The sequence below is a fragment of the Notechis scutatus genome, chromosome 1 (genome assembly GCF_049901735.1).
Source record: "Notechis scutatus isolate UNSWTSFEM ecotype Mainland chromosome 1, rNotScu1.2, whole genome shotgun sequence".
NCBI classification, from domain to species: domain Eukaryota; kingdom Metazoa; phylum Chordata; class Lepidosauria; order Squamata; family Elapidae; genus Notechis; species Notechis scutatus.
This window is the reverse complement of record NC_142009.1, coordinates 312,558,239-312,582,633: the sequence shown is the minus strand read 5'-3', so window position 1 is coordinate 312,582,633 and position 24,395 is coordinate 312,558,239. Positions and strand designations below refer to the sequence as shown.

Here is a 24,395-nt window from a genome sequence, read left to right as displayed (position 1 = left end):
CCTACCTTCAGCTGCCCCTGCAGGGTGGCCTAGCTCCACCCGTCTGGGTCGGAGCCCCAAAAGCGGCTAGCGCGGCAGGGATCGCGCAGCTTCGCAAATCCCTGCCGCTCGCGAAGCCGACAAACCGGAAGTTTCCAAAATATGGTCTTACATTCTGTAAGCCGCCTCAAGTCGCCATGGGCGAATAGATGACAATATAAATTCAACAAATAAGTAAATAAAAAATAAATATCACCTTTTGTGACCTTCTGAGAACCAAAGTCAATGAGGAAGCCAGATTCACTTAACAACCACATTACTAACTTAACAATTGCAGTGATTAGCTTAAAAACTGTGGCAAGAATGGTCATAAAAGGGGGCAAAACTCACTGAACCACTGTCTTGCTTAGCTGAATTTGGACTCAATTGTAGTCATAAGTTGAAGGCTACCTGTATGTGTCCACATCCACTGCAGCCTGAATGCTTTTAGGAAGAAATTTAACAGGCAGTATAATACCAAAATTTATGTTTGCCATTCAGTACGTCCTCCTGGGATATTGCCAGAGGAAGTTATATACAGAAATCCATACCAATCACCAGTAATTAAACCAATAATTAAACTCAAAGAAGGCTTTATTTTTTAAGTGAAGGTAATTTTCCCCGTAGGGTTTCGGTATCATTTACAGAGGGGGGGAGAGCGCGAGCATGAATTCTGGGAAATTCTAAAGTCCTTTTTTTCTGATGGATCTGCAAAACAAATTGTGCAATCTGATCCCCCAAGTGGTGAATTTTATGCAATCTGCTCCCGAAGAAGTGAAGTCTGTCCGCTTTTAAAGCGTGCCTCCCAAAAGCATCTGTAACCAGCTCGTTTACTTCTAGGTTAAAAGGTGCGCAAGAGACAAATAGACAAATAGAAACAGCTTTCCTCCTTTAAGCTTTGCTTTTCTCAGCCCGCTTTTTTCAGGAGGGGAACGATCGCTCCACCTACTCAGGGGGCGACGGGGATCGACTGGGAAGGACGACGCCTCCTGGATCGCCCCTAGAAAGGGGTGGTCCGGGATCTTCGCGCGCGCGCGCCGAAGAAGTTAGTTCCTGCTACTCGGGGTCCATCTCCTCCTCTTTCTCCTCCCCCGGCGGAAGGCGGGGAGGGCGGGGGACCGTGGAGGGCGTCCTGGGTTGGCTGTCCGAGGGAACTCGCGCCCCGGGAGTGTCGCGCAAAGTTTGTAGCCACGTGGGTTAGCACGCGGAAGGAGGAGGGTCCCGTGGGTTTTTTGAACCCCTGCCTGACACCATCGGAGCCTCTCTCAGCGCAAGAACTGCTGTTGTCAGGACATTCGCCATGCCTTCCGCGGAGATCATCAGTGGGAAAACCGTTTCCGCGTAAGTTCCCTCCATCGTCTCGGTGCACAGATTTGGGGTTGGAGATTCACGCTGACATCGGTATCTGTTTCTGCAAAGAAAAAGAAAAAAAAAGGGGGGGGGGGTTAGGGTTAGGAGATTTTCCAGATTCGGCAGGGCGGCAACATCGTAAGCATGTCATGTGGTATACCTGGGTTGTTGTCCAGTACATAGGTATGATGAAGAATGTGCTCCTCAGAACGATAAAATCGATCCTAAGAACCCTAACGTTACAGTCCAGTCGAACACAGTGTGATCTTCCATTAATCTCTACTTAGAGGTAAACCCCATTGAATTCAATGAGATTGGGGCGTGCATAAGTGCACCATCCTGCCTCCCGTCCCTGTCCTATTGTCCCCATTTAATCGTACCTATTTTCTGTATTCTTACTCATGTTTATACTTACACCTATTATGTTGTAAGCGATTGACAAATCAAATAAATAAATCAAATAAATAAATAAAATTGCCTGCAGATGTTTCTCAAAAAGAGGGTGTGGGGATCAGCACTTGCTTGGAGTCCCTGCATTCACTCTGCTTTATCAGAGACAAGTTGGGTTTTGCTCCTCCAACAGCCAACCTGTTCGCAATATTATTGTGCGGATGACTGTCTCGAAGGCACATTAAGAGATTTGTCCCTGTGGAATAGTTAGTTGGGAGGAAGCTCAACTACGGTAGTCACATTGACTTTTTTGTGCATATCATGTCACTGTTTGCTTAATTGTGGCCTGTTGAATAACTATTAGAATTATCACAGTGCTCTGCACCAGAATCCAACCACTTTACAGTTTACAATAATGATTGAACCCAACCAACATTGCTTTTGAGAAAATGTGGGTCAGCTTTGGCTTCTCTTCCTACTGAGGCATACACATACGGTACAGGGACATGAAAAATTGTTTTTCACACCTTAATCATTTCTAGCCTAGCATTAGCTACTCTGCTTTAGTAAGCTTGAGTTGTTCACTCTCTTGAGCTCAGACTCTAGAATGTCTTAGACAGCTCTTTTTTCTCACCTGCTCTTTGCAAACAGAATCATGCTGGATCTTTTATGTACAGAATTTGAGAAGGCGGAGTATTAGGGCACATGCAAGCACCCCCTACCTATCTGTGAAGTTAGTTAAAGGACCCTCAGTTGGCTGTGTTCTCACAAAACACTGAACCATAAACTAGGCAACACATTTAAGTGATGTGTCATCCTAGCCTGCTTTGGGTTCATGGTTCAGTATGTTGTCATTTGATAAAATTGTGTGTGTGTGTGTGTGTAGGGAGAGGATCATGCATTACTCTAATATATGGTCTATCAAAATCACAATATGTCACTTTGATTATACAAGTGACTTCTCTGAGGATTCCTCCTTTTTTTCCCTTCTGTAAAAATGCTCTAGAAAGAAAAGTAACTGAAGCAGTATTGAAATTACAAGGTAACTAATTTGCTCCTCCATTCTCCTGTGAGTAGAACCACAGTAAGGGAGGCAGGATTTCAACAGGCGCTTCAATCTTGGTATTTGGGACAATTGCATCCAGTTTGTATTAAAGGAACATTAAAGGAAAAGGGTGGAGTGAAAGTGTCATGGGATTAAAGGAAAAATTGGTAATAAATCATGCCTAGATTTGCATATAACTATAAGAGTTCTAATAAGAAAGCATGCTTTTTATTTGTATATGTGTGTGTGTGTGCATTGTGGTCAGTGCCATCTTGGAAGAGTTGTCATCGGCAGTGATTGGTTGGGCAAAAGGGCTTCATAGAAAATCACAGCACAAGATTTTAATGTTAAATTGTCCCTAAATCCAGAAAGATTTGCACAGGAGATAATGAACTGACAGATGACCTGCCTGGTAGTAGAAACAGGCCTGTTTTTTCTTTCATTCTGTGCCTTTAATGGTTGGGCAGTTAGCCATTGCCTACTCTCTGACTCCAAATTGTGATTCTGCCCCTCCTCTGTTTCTTGGAAGAGAATTTCTAATTATTGTGCAAGTTTGTTCTATTACACTGATTGCTTGCATAAGCAGGTTCTGGCAGGAGTTAACCTATATAGGTTTTGCTGTGGTGCTAAACTGCCAGGTTCACAGAATTTTGATGCTTTCCTTTCAGATTATAATTGCCAGAAAATGCAGAACAAGGTCCATTTAAAGAAAGAAAACTGCAGCTGTCCAAGTTGGATGTCAGGGATGCATAGCTTATTTCATTTGGATGCTATACTTGATCGCTCAATAACAAAATGAATATACCTGGGAGTAGACGTCACATTGTAGGTGGCAATTCTTGACAGGCCTTAGTTGTTCTCAAAAAAGCTAAACTAAACAAGTTAATATTTAGGTGGGAGAGCACCAGGAAATCCAAGGGCTATGGGTTGCACTGGAAGTTGAAAAACCATCTGGAAGAATGTAGTAGCAACCTCTTCTGCTTTCTTGCCAAGAAACAGATAGGTATGTGATGGAAATCAGTTTAAAAATAATAATAATCTGGTAGCGTCTGTGCTGCTGTATGCATACAGACTGTTTTGTTTTTGTGCCTCCAAATCAGTATCGATTCCTAGATGATTGCCTGAACAAGTCCACGCAGTGTTCCTGGCAAGATCTTTCAGAAATAACTTGCCATTGCCTCCTACCTGGGCTGAGGGAGGGGACTAGTTCAGGGTCACCCAGCTGGCCTCATGACTAAGGCAGTATTAGTTCATTCAGGCTCCTTCCTCAGTTACCCACTATGCAGAGTTGCTCTCAGATGTGCATATAAACAAAATGGACTTTTAAGAGTATGCATTCTGCATTCTCTCAAAATGTCTCAATAGCACATTTCTATGCATTGTAGGTCTATCATTTTTTTATTGTTTTCAAAAGGAAGCCTTTCCAGCCCAGGTCAATTCCCATAAAGATGGTGCTTAATTTCTAGATAAATGCCATTTAATCATGGACGCTATCATACTCATGGGTGCCACTAAGTGTTGGACTAAGTTTTAAAACTGTGGGAAAGGTGAGCCTATCGGGTCTTTTTCTAAGCGTATCTTTGATTTGCTATCTTTCTTTATTGCTTATTAACTCAGAGTTCTATGATTGATTAACATTTTATATCTTGATCCTGAAATTATACATATGATACAAAATGTTTGCTGTCTTTTGAAATCCATTCATTGTTTTAATACAGAGGTGGGGAATCTTTATTTCTTTATGTTGAATTCCCAAATCTGTTGGCTGCGTTGGCTTGGCCGAAGTGAATTCAGACCAGCAACATCAGGCAGGCTGCAAATTTCAGATCTCTGCTTTCAAAGTCATCTGTATAGGTGTCTGGTTGGCAAAGGTCCCAGTTTTGTTTTAAATAAATCACTAAAAAGAAATACATCAAGAGAAGCTGCTTTGTCACTTCAGGCAGCACATTTTCTGCACGCAAACAGACATAGTGTTAAGAAAACCGATTCTGCTACTTTGGGGCTTCTTGTATTTTGACTAGGATTACTAAGTTTCCAGGGATTTTTTTCCTACCTTATAGAAGAAGTACAATTTTCCACAATTGGGAAAAATCTATAATATTATCCAATTTCAGTTTTATCTAAAATGGAATCATTTTATCCTGTAAGGCTGTGATGGCATGCAGAGCCACTTCTGCTGGCACATGAGAGGTCACCCGGAAGAGCCCCTCTGCGCATGATTGTTGGGTATCTGCTGCGCAGAGACGTGCACACATGTGCAGAGGCATACGGCTGCAGGAGGTCCATGGGGGGAGCCATGCGTGCATTGCATCATGGATGCAGGCATGCACTTTTGGCAGGGGTGGGATTCGACAGGGTTAACTACCGGTTCGGGGTTTAAGAGGTTCGGTGATTTATGATGTGCTTCTCTGCACGCTGCGGTAAATTGTCACCTGTAAATCGTCATCAGCACGCTGCGTGCAGAGAAGCAGCCTATGAAACAGCCTTCTTGTCCTGCTTTTTTAACTGCAGCTGTGCCTCGTTCAGCAGCTGAAGTTGAAAAATCAGTAAATAAAGATCAGGTAAGAGCCCGGGTGGGCGTGTGCGCAAAAACATCAGCAGACATAGAACCGGTTCTATGTCTGCTGCTCTTCAGAGCTATTGGTTCTACAGAGGTGGACAGAACTGGTAGAAACCCACCCCTGACTTTTAGCACACAATGTGGAAAAGATTAGTCATCACTGATGTAAGGTCTACCTGCCAATGTGATGCTGTTTGGTGCTCTTGTTTGTTTCTTTGTTTATATTCTACCTTTTATTATTTTTACAAATAATTCATACTCCACGATCTTTCCTTTTCCTGGCTCCCATGTAGATTCATTTATTCATTCAAAACTGGAAGCTAACATGTCCCAGACCATCAACTGCATGAATATTGTCAGAATTTTTTTTTAGAAAACAAATGATGATGGGTTGAGTACAGTTCACTGCTTTGTGTAGAAGCGTGCTTGCCTTTTTCACTGAAAAAACAAATGTAAATTGAGCTAATAAAGAATATTCTCAGAGACCAGAAAAATGGTGCATTTTTGCCTTTTAGTAAAGTGGGTAACTCTGGTCAGGTTGCCAAGAACATATTCTCTGCATTCTAGATATGCTCACAATCCTATAAATTGGGATTCTGATGCTGGTTTTCCCTCAGTGCATCAATTATAGAAAACTCCTATTATTTTTCAGTATTAGGTTACTGAAAAAATAAGACTCCACCTATTGTGCTAAACCATAATTTGTTTGTGATTTATTAAATAATATATTGTAATGGACTAGAATCACATACCCCACCAAACATTAAACCATTCTTTGCAATATTTCGATTCGGGCAAATCAGTCCATAATCAGTTGGATTATATGAAACCATTCATCTATTGCCTTATTTGTTTGAATGGGCTTTCATAGATCAAACATACTCTAGAGAATTTTTATATTGCCAGATGCTGCATCAAATCCAGGTGTTTTTTTCATAGGAATTATAGGGTGAAAAGATCTCATGTGGTCCTCTGTTACATCTTCTTCATTCTAACTCACTGGTTCTGTTGCCTGAAGTTTATGAAAGTACTTCAGTATGCCTGGAGGCTGTATATGGCCCATCCAGGGGTGGGTTGATACCAGTTGGCACCAGTTCGGGAAAACCAGATGCTAATTTTACATGTGGTTCGTTGAACCGGTAGTTGCAACAACTGGTTGGCCCCGCCCACCCTGCCCCACCCCTCCCAGGAGTCTCCATGCGGCCCATTTTGGATCCCCGGTAAGTGCAGGGCCCACGCAGAGGGCAAAAAATGGGCCTCCCAGAGAGCCTCCGGAGCCTGGAGAGGGGGGAAAACAGGCCTCCTGGAGGCTCAAAAAAAGCCTCCAGAGTCTGGGGATTGAGAAAACACTCCCCGCCACACACACCATGGTTCAGGAGGCTGACTAGGCCACGCCTACCATGAGCACGCCCACCCAGCAACCAAGCAAAGGACCAGTTGCTAATTTTTTTGAAGCCCACCCCTGGGCCTGGGGAAGTGGGGAGGAAGAGTGACCAGTAAATTATTGACAAATTCAAGAAATGCAGCTGTGTTCGTCTGTTGCAAGAAATGACTCGTTGCACCCCAAAGATAAACTGTTTTATTATGACAAACTTTTCTGAACTGTCCATGTTGCCAGGCTACAATTTAGCAGCTGTTTTTAAAACTTCCAAATTGCATTGATTTGGGAATTGAACCTAAAAGAGAAAGCTAGGGAACAAAAATAAATATTCTTCTTTTAGGCCACAAGAACAACAGAACTGGAAAAGTTATTGTGTGAGATTGTTTCAGGCAGATTTCATAAAGGGAGGGATCTAGATATATCTATCCTTCCCAAGCTTTTTAGGGGAGGATATCATGAGTATAGAATTCATAAGGCTCATGCGCAACTGATTAATCAGCACTTACATGTGACCAGGCTATCTGTGAAATTTAAGGAAAAGTTTCGGTTCTTTATATGTTGCATGGAATTTTCCTTTCTAGCTCAATTGGCATATGAAGCAGCTACAAGAAACTGCTCTCTCAATGACCTTTGGAATTGAAAGCTGTTGCAAACATTTAACATGGCCCATATTGGAAAAAAACAGAATGAATTTCAGCTATTGTGGAATAGTGGATTGCTTTGGGCCTGGGCTTGGGATGAGTGGAGAGCAAATCCTTTCTCAACTCCAGAATTCACTGGGCAATCTTCAAGCAGCATTGTCTTAAATCACAGATTGTGCTAAAACAAGATTTGTTTAGCCACAGGTTTTTCAATAAGCCAGAGTTGGCTACCTTCTGGCATACTTTAACAGAAGAAAATGTATCTATGTTGCTCTTTATTATACAAAATTAGACAATCCAATGATTGTTGAATATTTGTTTGAGAGATTTTTCCTTACCCAAATAAACAGAATAACCATGGGTGGGGGAAAAGCAGCGGGAGTGGAAATTACTTCTGACTTCCTGCCATTGAAGTTGAATGTAGGAAAGCTCTGGAAATTACAAACTTGTGATTGAAGCAATGTGGCAACACTTGAAGGAGCCCCAAATTTGCTGTGGGTCCCAAATTTGGGACACATTTCTGTAAGTTACCCCATTTGAGGTATGTTGGTTCAAAAATTGTTCCCCAGTGATACACCATTTTGTTCAATTGAAGATTGCAATCAGACAAGACAATAGAAGTAGTATATAGATTGCAAGATAGTATAGTAACCTAAACCGTGTCCCACCAGGCTCCCTATCCCAGTTAGATTTTCCTTCTTTCCTTTTTATGTTAGGAAAGGAATCTGGCACTATTAGTGTCAGCCAACCTCTATTTTCAAGATCTCTTATGGGCACCATAGGTTTTCTTAGGACATGAAAATGATAATTGACTTGTAAACGTTGCTTAGTTTGGATGGGGGAGTGCTATCTGCCCAGGAAAAGAACAAAAGTAAGCAGAATTAGGAAGGATTATCCTAAAAGAGGGGAACTGGAGGGAATGGCACCTAGAATTGTGGTAATTTCTCACTTTTAACTTCTTAGATGCCTCAGGAAATCCATGCAAGATCCTCAGCAATTATTTGGAAGAAAAGTGACAACTTATCAAAATTCTAAAAGTCTCCAGTGGTCATAAAGTTTGGGGTTCCCTATTATCAATCATATTGGCTATGTTCAAGCAATTTGCTAAATTAAACTAAGCTATTGTGGCTTATACTGTGATGTGTGAATCCCATCACTGAACTCGTTAACATTCTTGTAAGAAGAAAAGAGTAAATTGCAATGTGATAAATTATTTAAATTATAAGTTTAAGATGTAATAAACCCATTGAGCAGAGTGGCATTAACTACATTTATTCCATTGTGAATCCAGGCTTCTTAAACTAAAGTCTACATATTTAAATAAGTAAACAGTTACTTTACTTGCCACTTATGGGAATTATGTGGCAAACATCTCATACCCTTTCCCTTTCTGTTCATTTGGGAACATAAATTAGGGATGTTACATTAATTTGCTTGATTTGCAAATTAATTTCATCAGGCCCTTTTACACCCAGCTTAGGACTGCATTTTAAACTGTATGTTTATGAAGCAGAAGGCAGTAATAGAAATGTTGTTACTTAGTACCTATGAGAAGAAATATTTGGGTGACACAAGCTATTTTATGATCTGCAGTACAGGTCAACTTATGACCACAATGGAGCCCCAAATTTCTGCTGTTAAGCGAGACATTTGTTAATGAATAGAATTCTTTATTGGCCAAGTGTGATTGGACACACAAGGAATTTGTCTTGGTGCAAATACTCTCAGTATATATAAAAGAAAAGATACATTCATCAAGAGTCAAGAATCATAAGGTACAACACTTAATGATAGTCATAGGGTACAATAAGCAATGAAGTCATACTAGGGAACAGTCAATATAAATGGTAAGGATACAAGCAACAAAGTTACAGTGATAGAGTCACAAGTGGGAGGGGATGGGTGATAAGGAGTGATGAAAAGATTAATAGTAATAGTGTAGACTTTGCAAATAGTTGGACAGTGTTGAGGGAATTATTTGTTTAGCAGAGTGATGGCTTTCGGGGAAAAACTCCTTGTGTCTAGTTGTTCTGGTGTGCAATGCTCTATAGCACCGTTTTGAGGGAAGGAGTTGAAACAGTTTATGTCTGGGATATGAGGGGTCTGTAAATAGTGACTTAAGTGAGTTTCGCCCCACTTTACAACCTTTCTTGCCACAGCTGTTAAATGAATCACTGCAGTTTCTTAAGTTAGTAACATGTTTGTTAAGTGAATCTGGCTTCCCCATTGACTTTGCTTGTCAGAAGGTCGCAAAAGGTGATCACGTGACTCAGGGACACTGCAACCATCGGAAATGTGAACCAGTTGCTAAACATCCATAATTTTGATCACGTGATCATGGGGATCCTGCAGTGGTAACTGAAAAATGGTCATAAGTCACTTTTCTCAGTGCCGTTGTAATTTTCAACAGTCACGAAATGAACGGTTGTGAGTCATGGACTACCAACATGAGAAGTAGAAGGGAATTAGCTCTTAGCAAGCTGAAATGGATGAAATGGAATTCATGGAGTGGGATTTGGTGAAATATTAACTGATAGAAGAGATGTCCATTCAGCTCTTTTATCCAGTGGAAATTACTAAATCTGTTTGGTCAGTAAGAGTCAACACTGGTTTGATCACACATAATCAATAAACTAAGTGTTGTGAAATTAAAGCTAACAAGAGATGTTAATTTCTTACAGGACTATCTCAAAGGTTACCTTGAAAAACAAGTATTTGTAATATTAGGAAAAGTTTAAGGAGATCATAGATAAAATACCCTATTTTGGTTCACCCCAAATCACCCACTCTGTCATTTAATACTGCATTTTCCCCTTCTAACCTTTGTTCCCAGTTTATTTTACATACACACATGTACATATGTATGTATGTGTCAGCATTTGCCTGAGCGTAGCCGACTCTGAGATACGTAATTCACTGTCACCCTTGATCCTGCTTTTCCCCCCACCCCTCTGGTTGTATCATCCAATGAAACACATCCATAATCAAGAGTCATCAATCATGCTCTCCAATTAGATTTTTGCATGGCAGAAGCTTCAGTCATCTAATCCAGGGGTCGCCAACCTTTTGGACCTCAGGGACCACCAAACTCATTATTTTAAATCCTGCGGACCACTAATATGAATTTTGACTGATGGTGGCTTGCTGACGTTTTCCCTGGGAAAAGCCCCAAAAAAGTCTGCAGGAAAATTCCCCACCCCGTTTTCCTACCAATCGATCGTTCTTTATTTGAGATCGTAGAATACCATCTCCAGATTCATTCTCAGGGGGGGAGAGAGAGACTTTTGGCTTCATGCAAGGAAAGCAGCAGAAGCAGCAGAAGTCTTTCTTTCTCTCCCCCAAACTCCGCCAGAAATGAGTCTTTGTGAAACTTGTTGTGCCGGCGCAGCTTTCTTGAAACAGGATGCCTTGCAGGATCCCAAAGACTCATTTCATTTGAGGGAGAGAAAGAAAGACTTTTGCTGCTTTCTTTGCGTGCAGCCAAAAGCAGAAGAAAGAAGCAGTCCAGTGGCCAGGCAAGTTCCCCCCTCTGCCCTTTCCCCCCTCCCCTCACTACTTCATGTTGTTCGCAATGCAAGCAACGCAAGCCTCGTGTTCACGTGGGCCATGTGGGTGGGGCAGCCTTGTGTTCCCATGCAGCCTGGATTAATTGCTTTGGGGGTGACATTTCTCTGCAGACCACCAAAATTTTCTCATGGACCACCAGTGGTCCCTGGCCCACTGGTTGGCGACCACTGATCTAATCAGTCTCTGAAGAAAATATGAATGGAATGTACTTTCAATTCCACACTGCTGCCTGCTGTTTGAAACTCCCCCCCTTCTTTTTGTTGACAACTATAAAATGTGTATACAAAATGTTTTATGAGTTGACAGTATGTATGTATGTATGTATGTATGTATGTATGTATGTACGTACGTACGTACGTACGTATTAACCTGTGACTTAATCTGTAGTTTCATCAGTGAAAAGCAAGAGAAAATGCCACAGCATTGTTATAGACATTATGGGAGATAAGAAGGATGACTGGCATTATTTCAAATGCCAGCCTCAAGAGAAAATTAAGACAAAGATAACTAGAAATCAAGTCCTACCAGGAAAAAGTTGAGGAAATTAGGTAAATTTAGCTTTGAAAAAAAAAATCACCATGTGGAAAGATTAAGACTCAAGGAGATCAACTGCGTGAGCTCTGAACTGCTGCTTCTCACTCTCAAAACTGAGGAAAGAATGACCAAAAGTCCATTGACTCCAAAGGGTGAGAGGAAAAGTATTAGGAGTTCAAGCCCAGGCTATCATGCATATTGGGTTTAATTTTTGTGTTCTCAAACAGGCAAATCTATGTACAAGCAGGATTTCTTTTGTGACTAACTATGCAGCTTCCTTTATTATGTCAAGTCTCTGAAGTTTCTGCTTTTGGGTGCAGGATGCAATTTTATGAATGCAGAGTTGACTTATCATTGTACTGGTATGAAGTCTGACATGGGCTCTGTTTAAGCAGCATCAACCATTTCAGACCTCGAATCCTTGCTAGTAACATTTTATGATATTTGGAAAGCTGCTTTCTCACATCTTGACAACTAATGTATTTAATCAAATAGTAACTTGTTTCGTGTGTTGTATTAATAAAAAGTGGTTTGGGGGGGGGCGATGATATTACATATGATGTAGCCCTTGTATTTTGCAAAGCATGGTTTATGGTTTTGCATCACAAATAAACTCAGCGAATTCTACCTCAGGAAAAAATAATGGTTAAACAGAACCTGGCTTAATGCAATGTCTGTAGCAGGTAATTATTAAGTTCTGCTGGTCTTTGAAATAATGTTAAGGAAAAAAATGTTATTTGCAGTTTCACTCTGGGTTCACCAGGTGGCACTGAAAGGTGTGATTGTTAATTTTACTAGAGTACAGTACATGGTAGTAAATGATATATAGTAGCAGCTGGTTTGTCAGTTTGATTTTCTTCTTCAGTTTGACTTTACTCTAAAACAAACCTGGGCATTTTACAGCCCCTTGTCTACATCCAGCTCTTTGTCTATCCATGTCCGGACTGTTGGAGAGGAATCAGAAATTATTAATCAAATGTAAATAAGATATAACACTTATTCTTACCAGTAGCAGCTAATCAAAACCATATAGTTTACTACTTTTTATAAAGCAATAAAATTAATGTTGAGCAGAATTAAGTTCAGCCTATATGTTTGGCCTTCCACAACAATCCCTGTTTCTCATGTAACCTCTTGGAAAAATCAATTGCCCATCCCTGCTCTAAACGAAATATTTCCACCTAATAATTTAACCTAAGAAATACTGTTGCACAATATTTTGTACAAGAAAAATATTGATGGTTGGAATGTGAAACCAGGCCTATGAGGCATAAACTCAAATCCCAGTTATTGTTAAAACTCATTTGGGTCTGGCACTTACCTCATAGGATATTATGTAACTTTGTAAAATCAACAGACATATATGATAAATAATAAATAGTGACAGTAATATTTTGTTGATATTTCTTGTGAAACTATCTCAGATCCAGTTCATACATTGTTCATTACTGGTCATTGGTGCTCTCTGAGCTTGGTTTTTTTCTTGCAAATATTTCTAAGTAACATGTCATCAGTGCTAAGGTAAGCACAGTGGTAAGGAATGGGGTTTATAGTCTAATACAGGGGTCCTCAAATTTGACACCTTTAAGACTTGGGGACTTCAACTCCCAGAATTCCCCAGCCAGCATAGCTGGCTGAAGAATTCTGGAAGTTAAAGTCCACAAGTCTTAAAAGTTGCCAAGTTTGGAGACCTCTGTTCTAATGGTTTGCTCTGTCAGTGTTGGTGGGCATGGCCTTAGAGATGCTTTGGGCTGTTTACTGTTGGCTTGTTTGGCAGTTCCTTGATTGAGGTATTGTTTACTTGATTGTTGGTCTGATGTTAATTTTGGAGTTAATCTATACTCATCTGAGTGCTGATTGCTGGTGGGGAGGTTGTGTTCCCTTTTTGGCTTGTTAATTGTCTCTTTTGCATAGTTAACTACATACTACGTTCAGCAAACCCCACTCCTTACTAGCACTGATGGTGCTACCTACTTTGGGTAATGAAACGCCTGCAAGAAAATAACCAAGCTCAGAGAGCACCAAGGACCCCTCATTTCAACCCTGAGCTACAAATATTCTCCTTTATCGACACATTTCTCAGCTGGCCAGTAAGCATATCAGTTTTTAAAACTGCCTTTAATAATTGTTCCTTGTTGGACTTCACCTCATTTTAGGCAACTGCATACCTTCACAACTGGGCTGTTGACTCACACACCATTAATGAGTGACACTTCATGACATTTTATGAGCAAAGAAAAGAAAGTGGTACAATTATCTTTACTTGGCAGTTGATGGATTTCTTCCCCTTTCTTCATTCTGGTCAGCAGCACAGTTTTACATTACATGAACTGGGCACTAAAAACGGGAAAACTAAATGGTGCAAATTTAAATCTTGGGTTTGTCTTTGGAACTAGATCCCACTTCCAATTTTTTAATCTAATCATTAATTGTTAATGTTTACTTTCTCTTTCCTACCTGTTCTTTCTAGCCAAGTAAGGGAGCGACTGAAGAACCAAGTTGCAGAAATGAAAGTAAAAGTTCCTGGTTTCAGGCCAGGCCTTGCTATTCTGCAGGTAAGGGCTACATATGTTGTCAAACTGTAGAGTTAAGCCAAGCATATACAGGTAGTCTTTGACTTATGACCACAATTGGGAGTGGAACTTCTGCCCCTAAGTGAAGTGGTTAAGTGAGTCACACCCAATATTGCAATCTTTATGTTGGAGTTGTTAAGCAGATCACCAGGGCTGTTAAGCAAAGCCCATGGTTGTTATGTGAGTCTGGTTTCCCCCACCCCTTGACTTTATCTGCTTAACAACTGCCAAAACCTGGTAGGAAAGTCACACCTGGCAATCAAGTGAACCTGAGACACTGCACCCATCGTAAATACATGATCCTGTGATGGTGCAACAGTCATAACTGGGAGGACCAGGTATAAGTCACTTTTCTGCATTGTAACTTGGACACTAAATGAATAATTGTAAGTCAAGGACTATCTGTAATAGTTTTGGTATATCGTTGTTTTTATAGCATCTTAGTTAGAGCTGTCCCATTCATATCCATAGCCCTTACAGTCAATAACAACTGAAATGGATCTCTCTCTTTTTTTTGTACTGTGAAGGATCTACATAACAGCAAATTGTTGACAACATAATTTAATATGTCAGTGAACTATGAAAACTTTATAGGGAATAGCAGCTGCATCCAGAGAGAGAATATTTCTGGAAATATGCAAACTCTGGGTTCAAAGGAGAAAAAGGAACTTCAGAGCATGCAGGGATTCTCATGTAGCATCTGTCAGAAAGTCCTTAAACTGATAGGATTACACTGTAGCCACAAAAGCAGCTACATGATTCCAGAAAAGGCTGCATCTATTTTAAAAGTTGCCAGGAGATTCTAAGTGAATGCTCCAGAGTGCCTTTTCCCCCCCTTTGAATTCAATGTTGTGCCATCTGTTGAATTTTAGATGCAGTTTAAAACAGGAGAAAGAATCCCAAAAGCCTTTCATGATGTCAAACATTTTATTTCTGTTTGATTTATCTTGTATTTATGCTACTTGGATGTGTCTGTAAAGTCAGAGTGTTCCATTTAAGGAAGACATTGTATTATACATTACTAGCACACTTGTAAAATTGCATATTAGCTTAAAAGGCAGATTAAATATGAATATATTCATATTTAAGTGAAAGTTTTAAAGTCTGCCAGATTCCAGCTAAGCACACTAAAGTTCTCCCCTGTTGACTGGGATAAATTATGTAAGAAAGAATGAAGCCTGTATCTTTGGAGGCAGATACAAGATCCCAGTTGAGCTAGTGCAGCAGTGAAAATATAATTTGGCTTTGCTCAAAAAGACCCTTAAATATTAAATCTGACTGGGAGAAAACTTTGGGCAATAGGTATAGTGGTTGAGGTGCTGGCATAGAAACCAGGAGACTGAGTTCTGGTCCCACCTTAGGCATGAAGACCACTGGGTGACTTTGGGCCGCTATTTCTCTCAATCTCTCAACCCAACCACCTCACAGTTGTGGGAAAAATAGGAAGGAGTATTAGCTAGGCTCACCACCTTGTTACTTAAAAAGGATTAAAGGTGGAATAAAAATTTAATAAATAGATAAGAATTTTGCTTATGTGAAAACATTACCATTTTTATTAGATTAATTGCACATGTTATTTGTTACATTGTACTGTATGCAAAATTGTTTTCCAGCTACCACTAAAGTAACAGATTAAGATGAAAAGGTATTTCGGAGCAATACAACATATTATTAGTATCATTTTGTTCTGTTTTGGAAATATCCAGCTTCTTGGAAGAATAAACAATTATCTGGGATAAAGAAATATATCTTAGAATTGTGCAAAAGGTTTTGAAGTCATGATCAGAACCCTTCAACTTTAAAACTTCAACAGCATGGATAAAAAGTTGAAAGGCCTATATACAGTGGTCCCCAACCTTTGAGGCTTGGCAGCCCAGCGGAGGGCAGGGGAAGAAAGGCGAACTGACTTGCACAAATTGAGCTGCACATGTGTACTGGCCAGCTAGTCATGCGGCCTTGACTCAGGGATTGGGGAACACTGACCTATAGCAATATCACATAGACTTATATACCACTTCACAGTGCTTTTACAGCCCTCTCTAAGTGGTTTACAGAGTCAGTTTATTGTCCCCAGCAATCTGGGTCCTCATTTTACCCACCTCGGAAGAAATGGAAGGATGAATCAACCTTGAGCCTGGTGAGATTCGAACTGCCAAATTGCAGGCAGCTGGCAGTCAGCAGAAGTAGCCTGCAGTTTGGCACTCTAACCACTGCAGTACCATAGCTCTTAAAATAATCTGATTTATTTCCCCCAAAGGTTGGTGACCGGGATGATTCAAATCTCTACATTAGCATGAAGCTGAAGGCTGCCGCTGAGGTAATTCTGCTTTTCATAGCATTACATTCAATGAAACATTTTGTTCCTATTTCTGAATTTAGCTTCAAGTAGAGAAATTGAGATACATAGTTTGCAATTGTAAAGTGTAATTGTAACCATAACTTTTCTTGTTAGGATCAATGGATAGTCAATTACAAAAGAGCAGTGGACGATCAGTTTTATATATGATTGCTGCTACCTACAATAGAGGAATGCTTGGCGAAGATGACAAGAAGATGGCAACATTGTTTGATTAGAGAAAGATAAACAACTATATTCATTAGTGACTGGAAACCTTTTGGGCTAAAAATAGGAGAAAAATTATGGGTTTGAAGATTAAAAAGGATAGCTTATGGAAAGAAGAAAAATGTGATGTAAATTTAGATACATGGTAAAATATAATTATAACCACTATCAAGGAGATTGGAAACTGTTTCTGTAGTAGTAGAAACTCTGCAGGTTCTTCCCTTCTGGTGGGAAGACTTTGTGACAATTGTCCTCTTCAGCTGTACAAAGTTAGGATAAGTAGTATGTTATGGAGGACTGTTGTGGTAACCAAGGTTAATTTGCCAATTTGCACAAGGGCAATTGCTAAACAAACGCTTAAGGAAAGCTATAGTAAAGAAGTACACACACATATACAGATAGATATGTACATACCTATAAATATAAAAACTTGTTTATATTTCTGTTTCAAGACCAGAATTGAACACATGATTAGTTCTTATTTTCCCACATTGTACTGTCATGACAGATGATGAAACTCTTGCTTTGCAGTGTGACAAGAAAGTTGCCTGGTTGCCTAGACAACCTAGGAATACATTTTCCTGCCTTTGCCCAATGAACATTTTCTTTTCGTTTCTTTTACGCATTTTATTGATATTCCAAAGTTTAAAAACATAAAATAAAATTACAGTATATTAATTGTTATCAACATCAAGACATCTTTTACATTTCCTTACATTTTTCAATTTATGATTACTTATTCCATTACCATTGCATCTTACTCTTGTTACAAATCAATATATTTCATCTTACGCTTCAATCTTTTCTATAACATATATACATATTTACATACTTGCTTATTCTTTTCCTAATTGCCATTTTATTTTATTTTTATTTCTAAACCACGCATCCCAGGCATCCCAGGCTCTATAATATATTGAATCTTCTTTGTCTCTTAATTTCAATGTTAGCCTGTCCATCTCTATATAATCTATTATTTTCTTTATAACCATCCCCTCTGATGGTGTCCTTTTCTCCAATGAACATTTTCACCTCTTGCTATATTCCTCTTTTGAACTCTATATGAGAAACGTTATAAAGCTTGCAAAATGAGACTAACCTCCATCTGATCTGTTCATAAACTCTGTTATTTATTTGGCATTTTGCTTTCTCAGATCGGGATCAATGCCAACCACATCAAGCTGCCAGGCACTGCTACAGAAGCTGAGGTAAATCCAGTTCACTTTAAGACATTTATGCATCAGCTGCATATGATTAGATCAGTCTCACCTGATAGTATGTCTTCTGTTGCCCCTTGGAAATCTGTATCCTGAACCTCTATTGAAATGATTGTTTTCTTTCTAATATTAGCTACGTTATCTATAATTTAACATTTTTAATTTGGGATCTTTAAAAAAATTACCAGGCAGAAACAATGGCTAAAAAATAGCATGTCATGTCAAATCATGATTTTCTACTTATGTACTCTTCAATAAACCATGGTTGGCTATGTGGACACATTGAACTCAGTCATAAACCTTATGTATGCTGCTTTATTTTTAAATGATTCAGTTAATTAAAAATAATAAATGAAAAGCATATAATACCAACCTAAAGAATCTCTAATAGATTCCAGAATTATCATTAGGTTGATGGCTACAAGTCTGGATATTGTTTAGAAGTATACTCCACTTTTTTAGGGAAAGAAAAAAAAAAGCAAAGATAAGCTAAAATGACAGAGTACTTAATAGGCAAGAGCTAGTGGCAAAGAATAATTCATTTATAATCTCATTAATGAATCCTGATCTCCATAAAAACCATATTTCAAGAGATTCCAAATGTGAGCTGGGAAGGTTGGGATTACTACCATAAACTGAAATGTTTACAAACCATAGCTGGGGTGACATAACCTACTTTTGTTTGACTTTGGTTTAGTGCAGGTACATCCAAGCCATGGTCCACGGGCTGCCTGCGACCCTGGACAGCTAGTAGTCCAGCCCTACAAAATCATAAATGTTTAACATTGTGTGATTTATATACATTAACTATGGTATATTATCTATTTTATAAGAGACCCAAGATAATTCCTCTTCATCTAATGCAGCCCAGGCAAGCCAAAAGTTTGGACACCCATGGTTTAGCAGGTTGTATGATTAGCCCTAACACTGTATTTGGATACATTCATAATTATGAGGTAATATTGAGAATAATTCCAGTTTGTTAGAACTGGTAAGTATTTCTGTGCCCCCTACATTCCTCATGCTTGATGCCTCCCGGCAGCAGGAGTAGCTGAAGAAATTAGGAAGCGTATTCTGTGGTTTGTCAGCATTGCCTCTGAACTGGCTTGTTTCCCTTCTTTTCACCATTCTTATTAACATGCAGGTGCTCAAATGCATTAACAATTTGAATGAAGATCCTGCCATCCATGGGTTTATAGTGCAATTGCCTCTGGATTCGAACAAGCCCATCAACACAGAAAAAATAACTAATGCTGTGGCACCTGAGAAAGATGTCGATGGGTATGATTGTTATAAAATATGCATGTTAATTTACTTGAGAATAAAACTGTCTTGTTGATTATAGTCCCAAAACATCTGGAGGGCCAATTGGGGAAGGAATACATTAAAGCAGTGTTTTTCCAACTTGGCAACTTCAAGATATGTAGACTTCAACATCAAATGCCAGCTGGGAAATTCTGGGAGTTGAAGTCTGCACATCTTAAAGTTAAGATGTCTGGAAAACATACTAAAGAAAAGCAAAATAATTTTCTTTGGAAATGGCTGCTTTTAAAAGTGTCCAGTTGCTAGTATATATGTTAGATTTCCACTTTGCCTTTATTCTCACGGGAAGAAAAATTCACTAGTATAAGTAAATATTCAGGCAGAAGATCACCAAAAGTTAAGCTTTAATAACTTCTGTTTGTCATTGCCTTCTTCTTTGGGCTGAGAATGATTGGCCCAATATTACATAGCTGACTTTGTGCCTAAGGTGGAACTTAGAAATCTGTCTCCTAGTTTCTAGCCTGATACCTTAACCACTACAGCAAACTGGCTGTTATTGCAAGGGAGGTAGTTTTAAAAAAAGAACAGCTTATTTTGTTATGAACATGGAGCAAAAAAAGTTGCATTAAAGTAAGTTGAACTATCAGTCTATCTAATTAAGTGATATGAGTATTTAGTATTCCACAAGGTTTTTTGTAGTTCCTCCCTTGCAAAAGTTTAGATGGGGAGATAAAATTTCAAGGACTAATTCAGCTGTTATGCTTTTTACTTTTTAGCCTGAGCAGTGTAAATGCAGGGAAGCTGTCACGTGGGGACCTCAGCAACTGCTTCATTCCTTGCACACCCAAAGGATGCATGGAACTTATCAGGCAAACAGGTGAGCAGGGAAAGGAGAGGTCTTGATTCACAAGATCCAGGGGTACACTTTAGGTACCATGAGCGATTATGGGGAAGCTAGAAAAGGAATGAAAGAAAACATGGAAAGAAACACTTGAGTGGATGTTGATGTTTTATCATAATTGGCAACTTAGCTCAAGTGAAGAGAAATATTCCCTCTGTGAGGAGGATAGGCAGTTCAGAAATGTGAAAATTAAATAAAATGTTGGAAGAAATATGTCAAAGCATTCAAAGATACTCTGCTTTAATTCATATAAATACAACTGGAAAAACTCTATTACTCTTTTCAAGATTCTGAATTTACCCCAGACTAGCATCAAAGAGACCTTAGTGCAGAGGTCTCCAAACTTGGCAACTTGGCAACAGCTGGCTGGATAATTCTGGGAGTTGAAGTCCACAAGTCTTAAAGTTGCCAAGTTTGGGGACCCCTGCCTTAGTGAAATCTCTGTAGTTCTTGTTTCTTTGATCTTGCCCAACTGCATGGAGCTTAACAGATACAACCCTTAATAAAAGCATGATTTGGGGGCTTTGCAGTTGCTTTTTGTAAGCCAGAGATGAATCATAGACTGAATAGAGCATAGCTTTTATGATGTGAATGCAAATTCTGGGTTCTGCATTTCAGGTGTTCAAGTAGCAGGCAAAAAAGCAGTAGTGATTGGACGCAGTAAGATCGTCGGAGCTCCTATGCATGATCTGCTGCTTTGGAACCATGCAACTGTGACCACTTGCCATTCCAAGACTGCATTGCTGGCTGACGAAGTAAGGCAGGGAAACTGCAGCTATAATGATTCTAGGTTTAGCCTATGCAAAGTGTGTCTTTTGCCAGGGAATGCATCAATCTTCTCTCCCCAACAGATTCCTTTTCCCAGTTGCACAGGATTTCTTAATAGGATAGCTGATCATGGGAAGTAAATGTAATTCCATACTAAAGTACATGTCTCTATATGGAAAATCCCAGGAAAATCTGTCATTTCTTCTTGAAAAGAATACTGGGAAGTAGCAGGCCTCTGTTTGCAATATAGGATTCCTTCTTTAAGTCCATGTTCAAACTAGTACTTTATATTTGGATAGTGATTTTCCAGTTCAACATAGATACAGGAAGAAGAGTCTGCACAAACAAATACAACCATGTTGAGCCACTGTTCATTGGTCTGTGCAGATTCACAAGAAGCCAGTTTTGCATGAACTGCATTTTGCATTAAGCTGTCTTGTCAAAGAAGTATGGAATTTTGGGAGGAAACAGGTACACTGTATGCATAGTTATTAAGGAAGTTGTGTTTTGGAGGATTAATTTTATTATTGAATAACTACAGCGCTCTCAGTCAATCCAAAATATAAATAAACCACAAACCTGAATATTTAAGAAAGTAAAAGTGAGGTTTGGGCTTTCTTAGAATATCTATGTGTGCACAATTATTGGGCAACTATTAGTGTGCAGAATTATTATGCAACTAAATGGAAAACTAAAATTTGCCCATCTAATTATGTATATCTGTTAAAAGTGAGAATAATAAACAACTCAAAATGTACAAATAAACATTTCTGACATTTCAAACAAAAAAAATCTTATGGAAAATTAGTCTGTCAAAAACAATATTCAAGGGTTCTCCCTTGGTATGCTATAATTTTTTTAGACAGGGAGGGAATGCACTTTTATTGAGTTGCATGTGTGTTCTAAAAAGATGAACTCTTGCTGATAGATGAAATATCTGATAATTGCAAAATGTTGGGGAAATTATTTTTGTATTTATGTTTATGTCTGAGAAGGGAGCCACATGTTGCTCAACACAAATATATATGTGTGTGTGTGTATATAGACAGCACACACACACATATACATGTATATTCCTATTTTAATTAACAAAAAGGATTTATATTCATATTATAGGACATTGTTAAATAGATAAATCACTTTAAAGAGGGGGAGGCACAGCAGGAAAGAAAGAGAACCAATTTAACGACCAAAGTTTCTTTTTGGAACTAGGTTAATACAAATTGTGCTTGCAGGTCAGTAAAGCAGATATCCTGGTGGTTGCAGCTGGCAAAGCTGAGATGGTAAAAGGTGAATGGATCAAACCAGGTTCAGTAGTGATCGACTGTGGGATCAATCACATTCCAGGTAATGTTGAAAAATGACTTTAAAAAACTGTTAGTAAACATATGTTAATTAGCATAGAAGTGTATGTGGATATAGGTAAGAAAAAATGGTTACATTCATTAGTGGTTCAGTCAGGCAATTAAAGATCTTCATTTGGAAGTAGATCTCGCTGTCTGTGAGGTCTTGAGGCGGGTGCACCATATGGGGAGAGTAGGGATTAGAAAGTGAAGAAGAGGAAATAAAATTCTGCTATAGAAACTTGAAGATAGTGTTGTTTAATATATATAGCCATTTGATCTCTTACAGGTGGAGATTGTTGTATTGGCAAATTTGTCCTAATAAATATCCCTGCAGTATTCAATTTGTTGTCTCCCAATCAAATATAGAAATATTAGGTCAGGCATAGCAATGGTGCCTTCCAGACACTGGAAGTATTCTGAACTCCAGGTGGATCAGATTTTATGTAAGATGTAATCGGAACCATCCAGAAGATACCAGGTTGCCAGACCCTCTATCTCAGTGGCTACATAAAACAGCTTACATACATACGTAATATAATCTCTAAAGGAATTCCAACATCAAAGTAGCAGCAACAATACAAGCAGTTTTGTAGCACTCTGCTTTTAAATAACAGTTGTTATCTAAAAAGATGGATGGATGGATGGACAGACAGACATGGAGGAAATGCAATGCTAGGAATGAATGTATACGTTAATCTTTTCTGAATCATCACAAAATGAAATCCAAGAAAGAACAAACAGCAATTCTTAGTGTCTCTCTCATAGTATTTCTATTTATGTATGATTTTTACACCCTGCCCTTTCTCCAAGGAACTCTGCAACCATATTCACAAATGGTTTGTTGAAAAATTCACTAAGTTTAGACAATGCACTAAGCAAGCCATATATCATGGTTCACAGTAGTTAGCCAAAACCAAACAAGCCATGAATAGCTTTTAGCCAAGGATTTGTTCAGTTGGATAGACAATCTTGTTAGGATTTTGGATGAAATCATTACTTTCTTACTGAGAAATTAATTAATAAACCAGAGATTGGGTTGCATAAGGTTCTTCTTTAGTAAAGTGGAGCTTCTCTACCCATCTGCTCCAGTTTAAGAAACTAAGAGGATTAGTCACACCTGTCAAACAGTTGCTCTCCTCCTACTTGCTGCACTTCTAGAAAGGTTGCTTTTATAAGTGATCTATCAGTAATTGCACTTAACTAATCAAAGCATCTAATAAAGATGCTCATTTCCTTCACGTTTCTTAGCAATTGTGGCTCACTTCATCATCTGCCTTTGAGGATAAGAAAAAACCCATAAGATGCAACACTAGCTAGCTGAGTCATTTCTGAAGAAGACAGCCCCAGTTGACTCATTCCCATATGGGGGGAGGTGGGGAAATGTTGAATTTGGGCTTGTGGTAAGTTAAGGCTCATGGGCCACAAATGATGTTGATAATACCAAGCCTGATAAAGAAAACTCTTAGGGGACATCAGAAACCCAGCAAGCCCAAAATATTTTACCCATTTTTTTAGGAGGAGGAGGAGGAGGATGTGAGGTTTTAAGACAGTCTTTTTCAAATTTTAAGATGTGTATCCCAAAGGTGCTTTTTCAAGAGACAACTGGACTTTCTGGTTTTTCTTTGAAGAAGCTACGCTTCTCATCCAAGAATCTTTTTTTAGCTCTGACAGCTGTCTGCAAGGAATATAAATCCTTCCATTCCCCACCATCCTGTCAGAGCTGAAGAAGCTTCTTGATGAGAAGCGAAACATCTTCAGAAGAAAACCCAGAAAGTCCAGTTGCCTCTTGAAAAAGCAGCTTTGGGGTAACCATGACCTGGATGACTGAGAATCTCCATAGACATTTAAGATGTGTAAGATTTCTTTTCTTTAAAGCAGGTGTAGACCGATTTTAAGGCCTTAAAAAAGTACATATTGGTTCCTCAGACCGTTTTCAACCCTGCCCAGGATGAATAGGCTCTACTCACTCAGTGGGGCACAAAACTTTTGCTTAAAGTCTACTTCAGACTTCCCAAAGACAGTTGCTGTATCTTTCAGCTCTCAATGTTCCAGGAATACCTTGGTGCCAAAGGAAAGTGTTTTGGTGGGAGTGATGCTGACAGGCAGAATGGCAACCACACCAGCCATTAGGCTGGTATTTTTCTTTTTTTAAAATAAAAGTTTTATTTAAGTTTTCAAAAAACATACAAATACAAATAAAATATCTTTTTTTTTGAGAACAGCGTGACCCCGGGTTATCACTTCTCCATACAGACATAAACTCAATACATATTTATCT

The 24,395-nt window shown here is 39.1% G+C and overlaps 1 protein-coding gene across 1 annotated transcript in view; it reads left to right on the top strand.

The window, feature by feature from the left end:
• Window positions 1–1,276: 1,276 nt before the first annotated feature.
• Window positions 1,277–24,395, top strand: part of MTHFD1 (methylenetetrahydrofolate dehydrogenase, cyclohydrolase and formyltetrahydrofolate synthetase 1) — a 68,001-nt gene continuing 44,882 nt past the window's right edge. Inside the window, exons 1-8 of the mRNA XM_087952290.1 lie at window positions 1,277–1,359; window positions 13,957–14,041; window positions 16,317–16,376; window positions 17,777–17,830; window positions 18,984–19,120; window positions 19,879–19,979; window positions 20,622–20,758; window positions 22,007–22,118. Coding sequence (XP_087808416.1) covers window positions 1,319–1,359; window positions 13,957–14,041; window positions 16,317–16,376; window positions 17,777–17,830; window positions 18,984–19,120; window positions 19,879–19,979; window positions 20,622–20,758; window positions 22,007–22,118 — 727 coding nt within the window. The 5' untranslated portion in view covers window positions 1,277–1,318. The remainder of the gene's footprint in view (window positions 1,360–13,956; window positions 14,042–16,316; window positions 16,377–17,776; window positions 17,831–18,983; window positions 19,121–19,878; window positions 19,980–20,621; window positions 20,759–22,006; window positions 22,119–24,395) is intronic.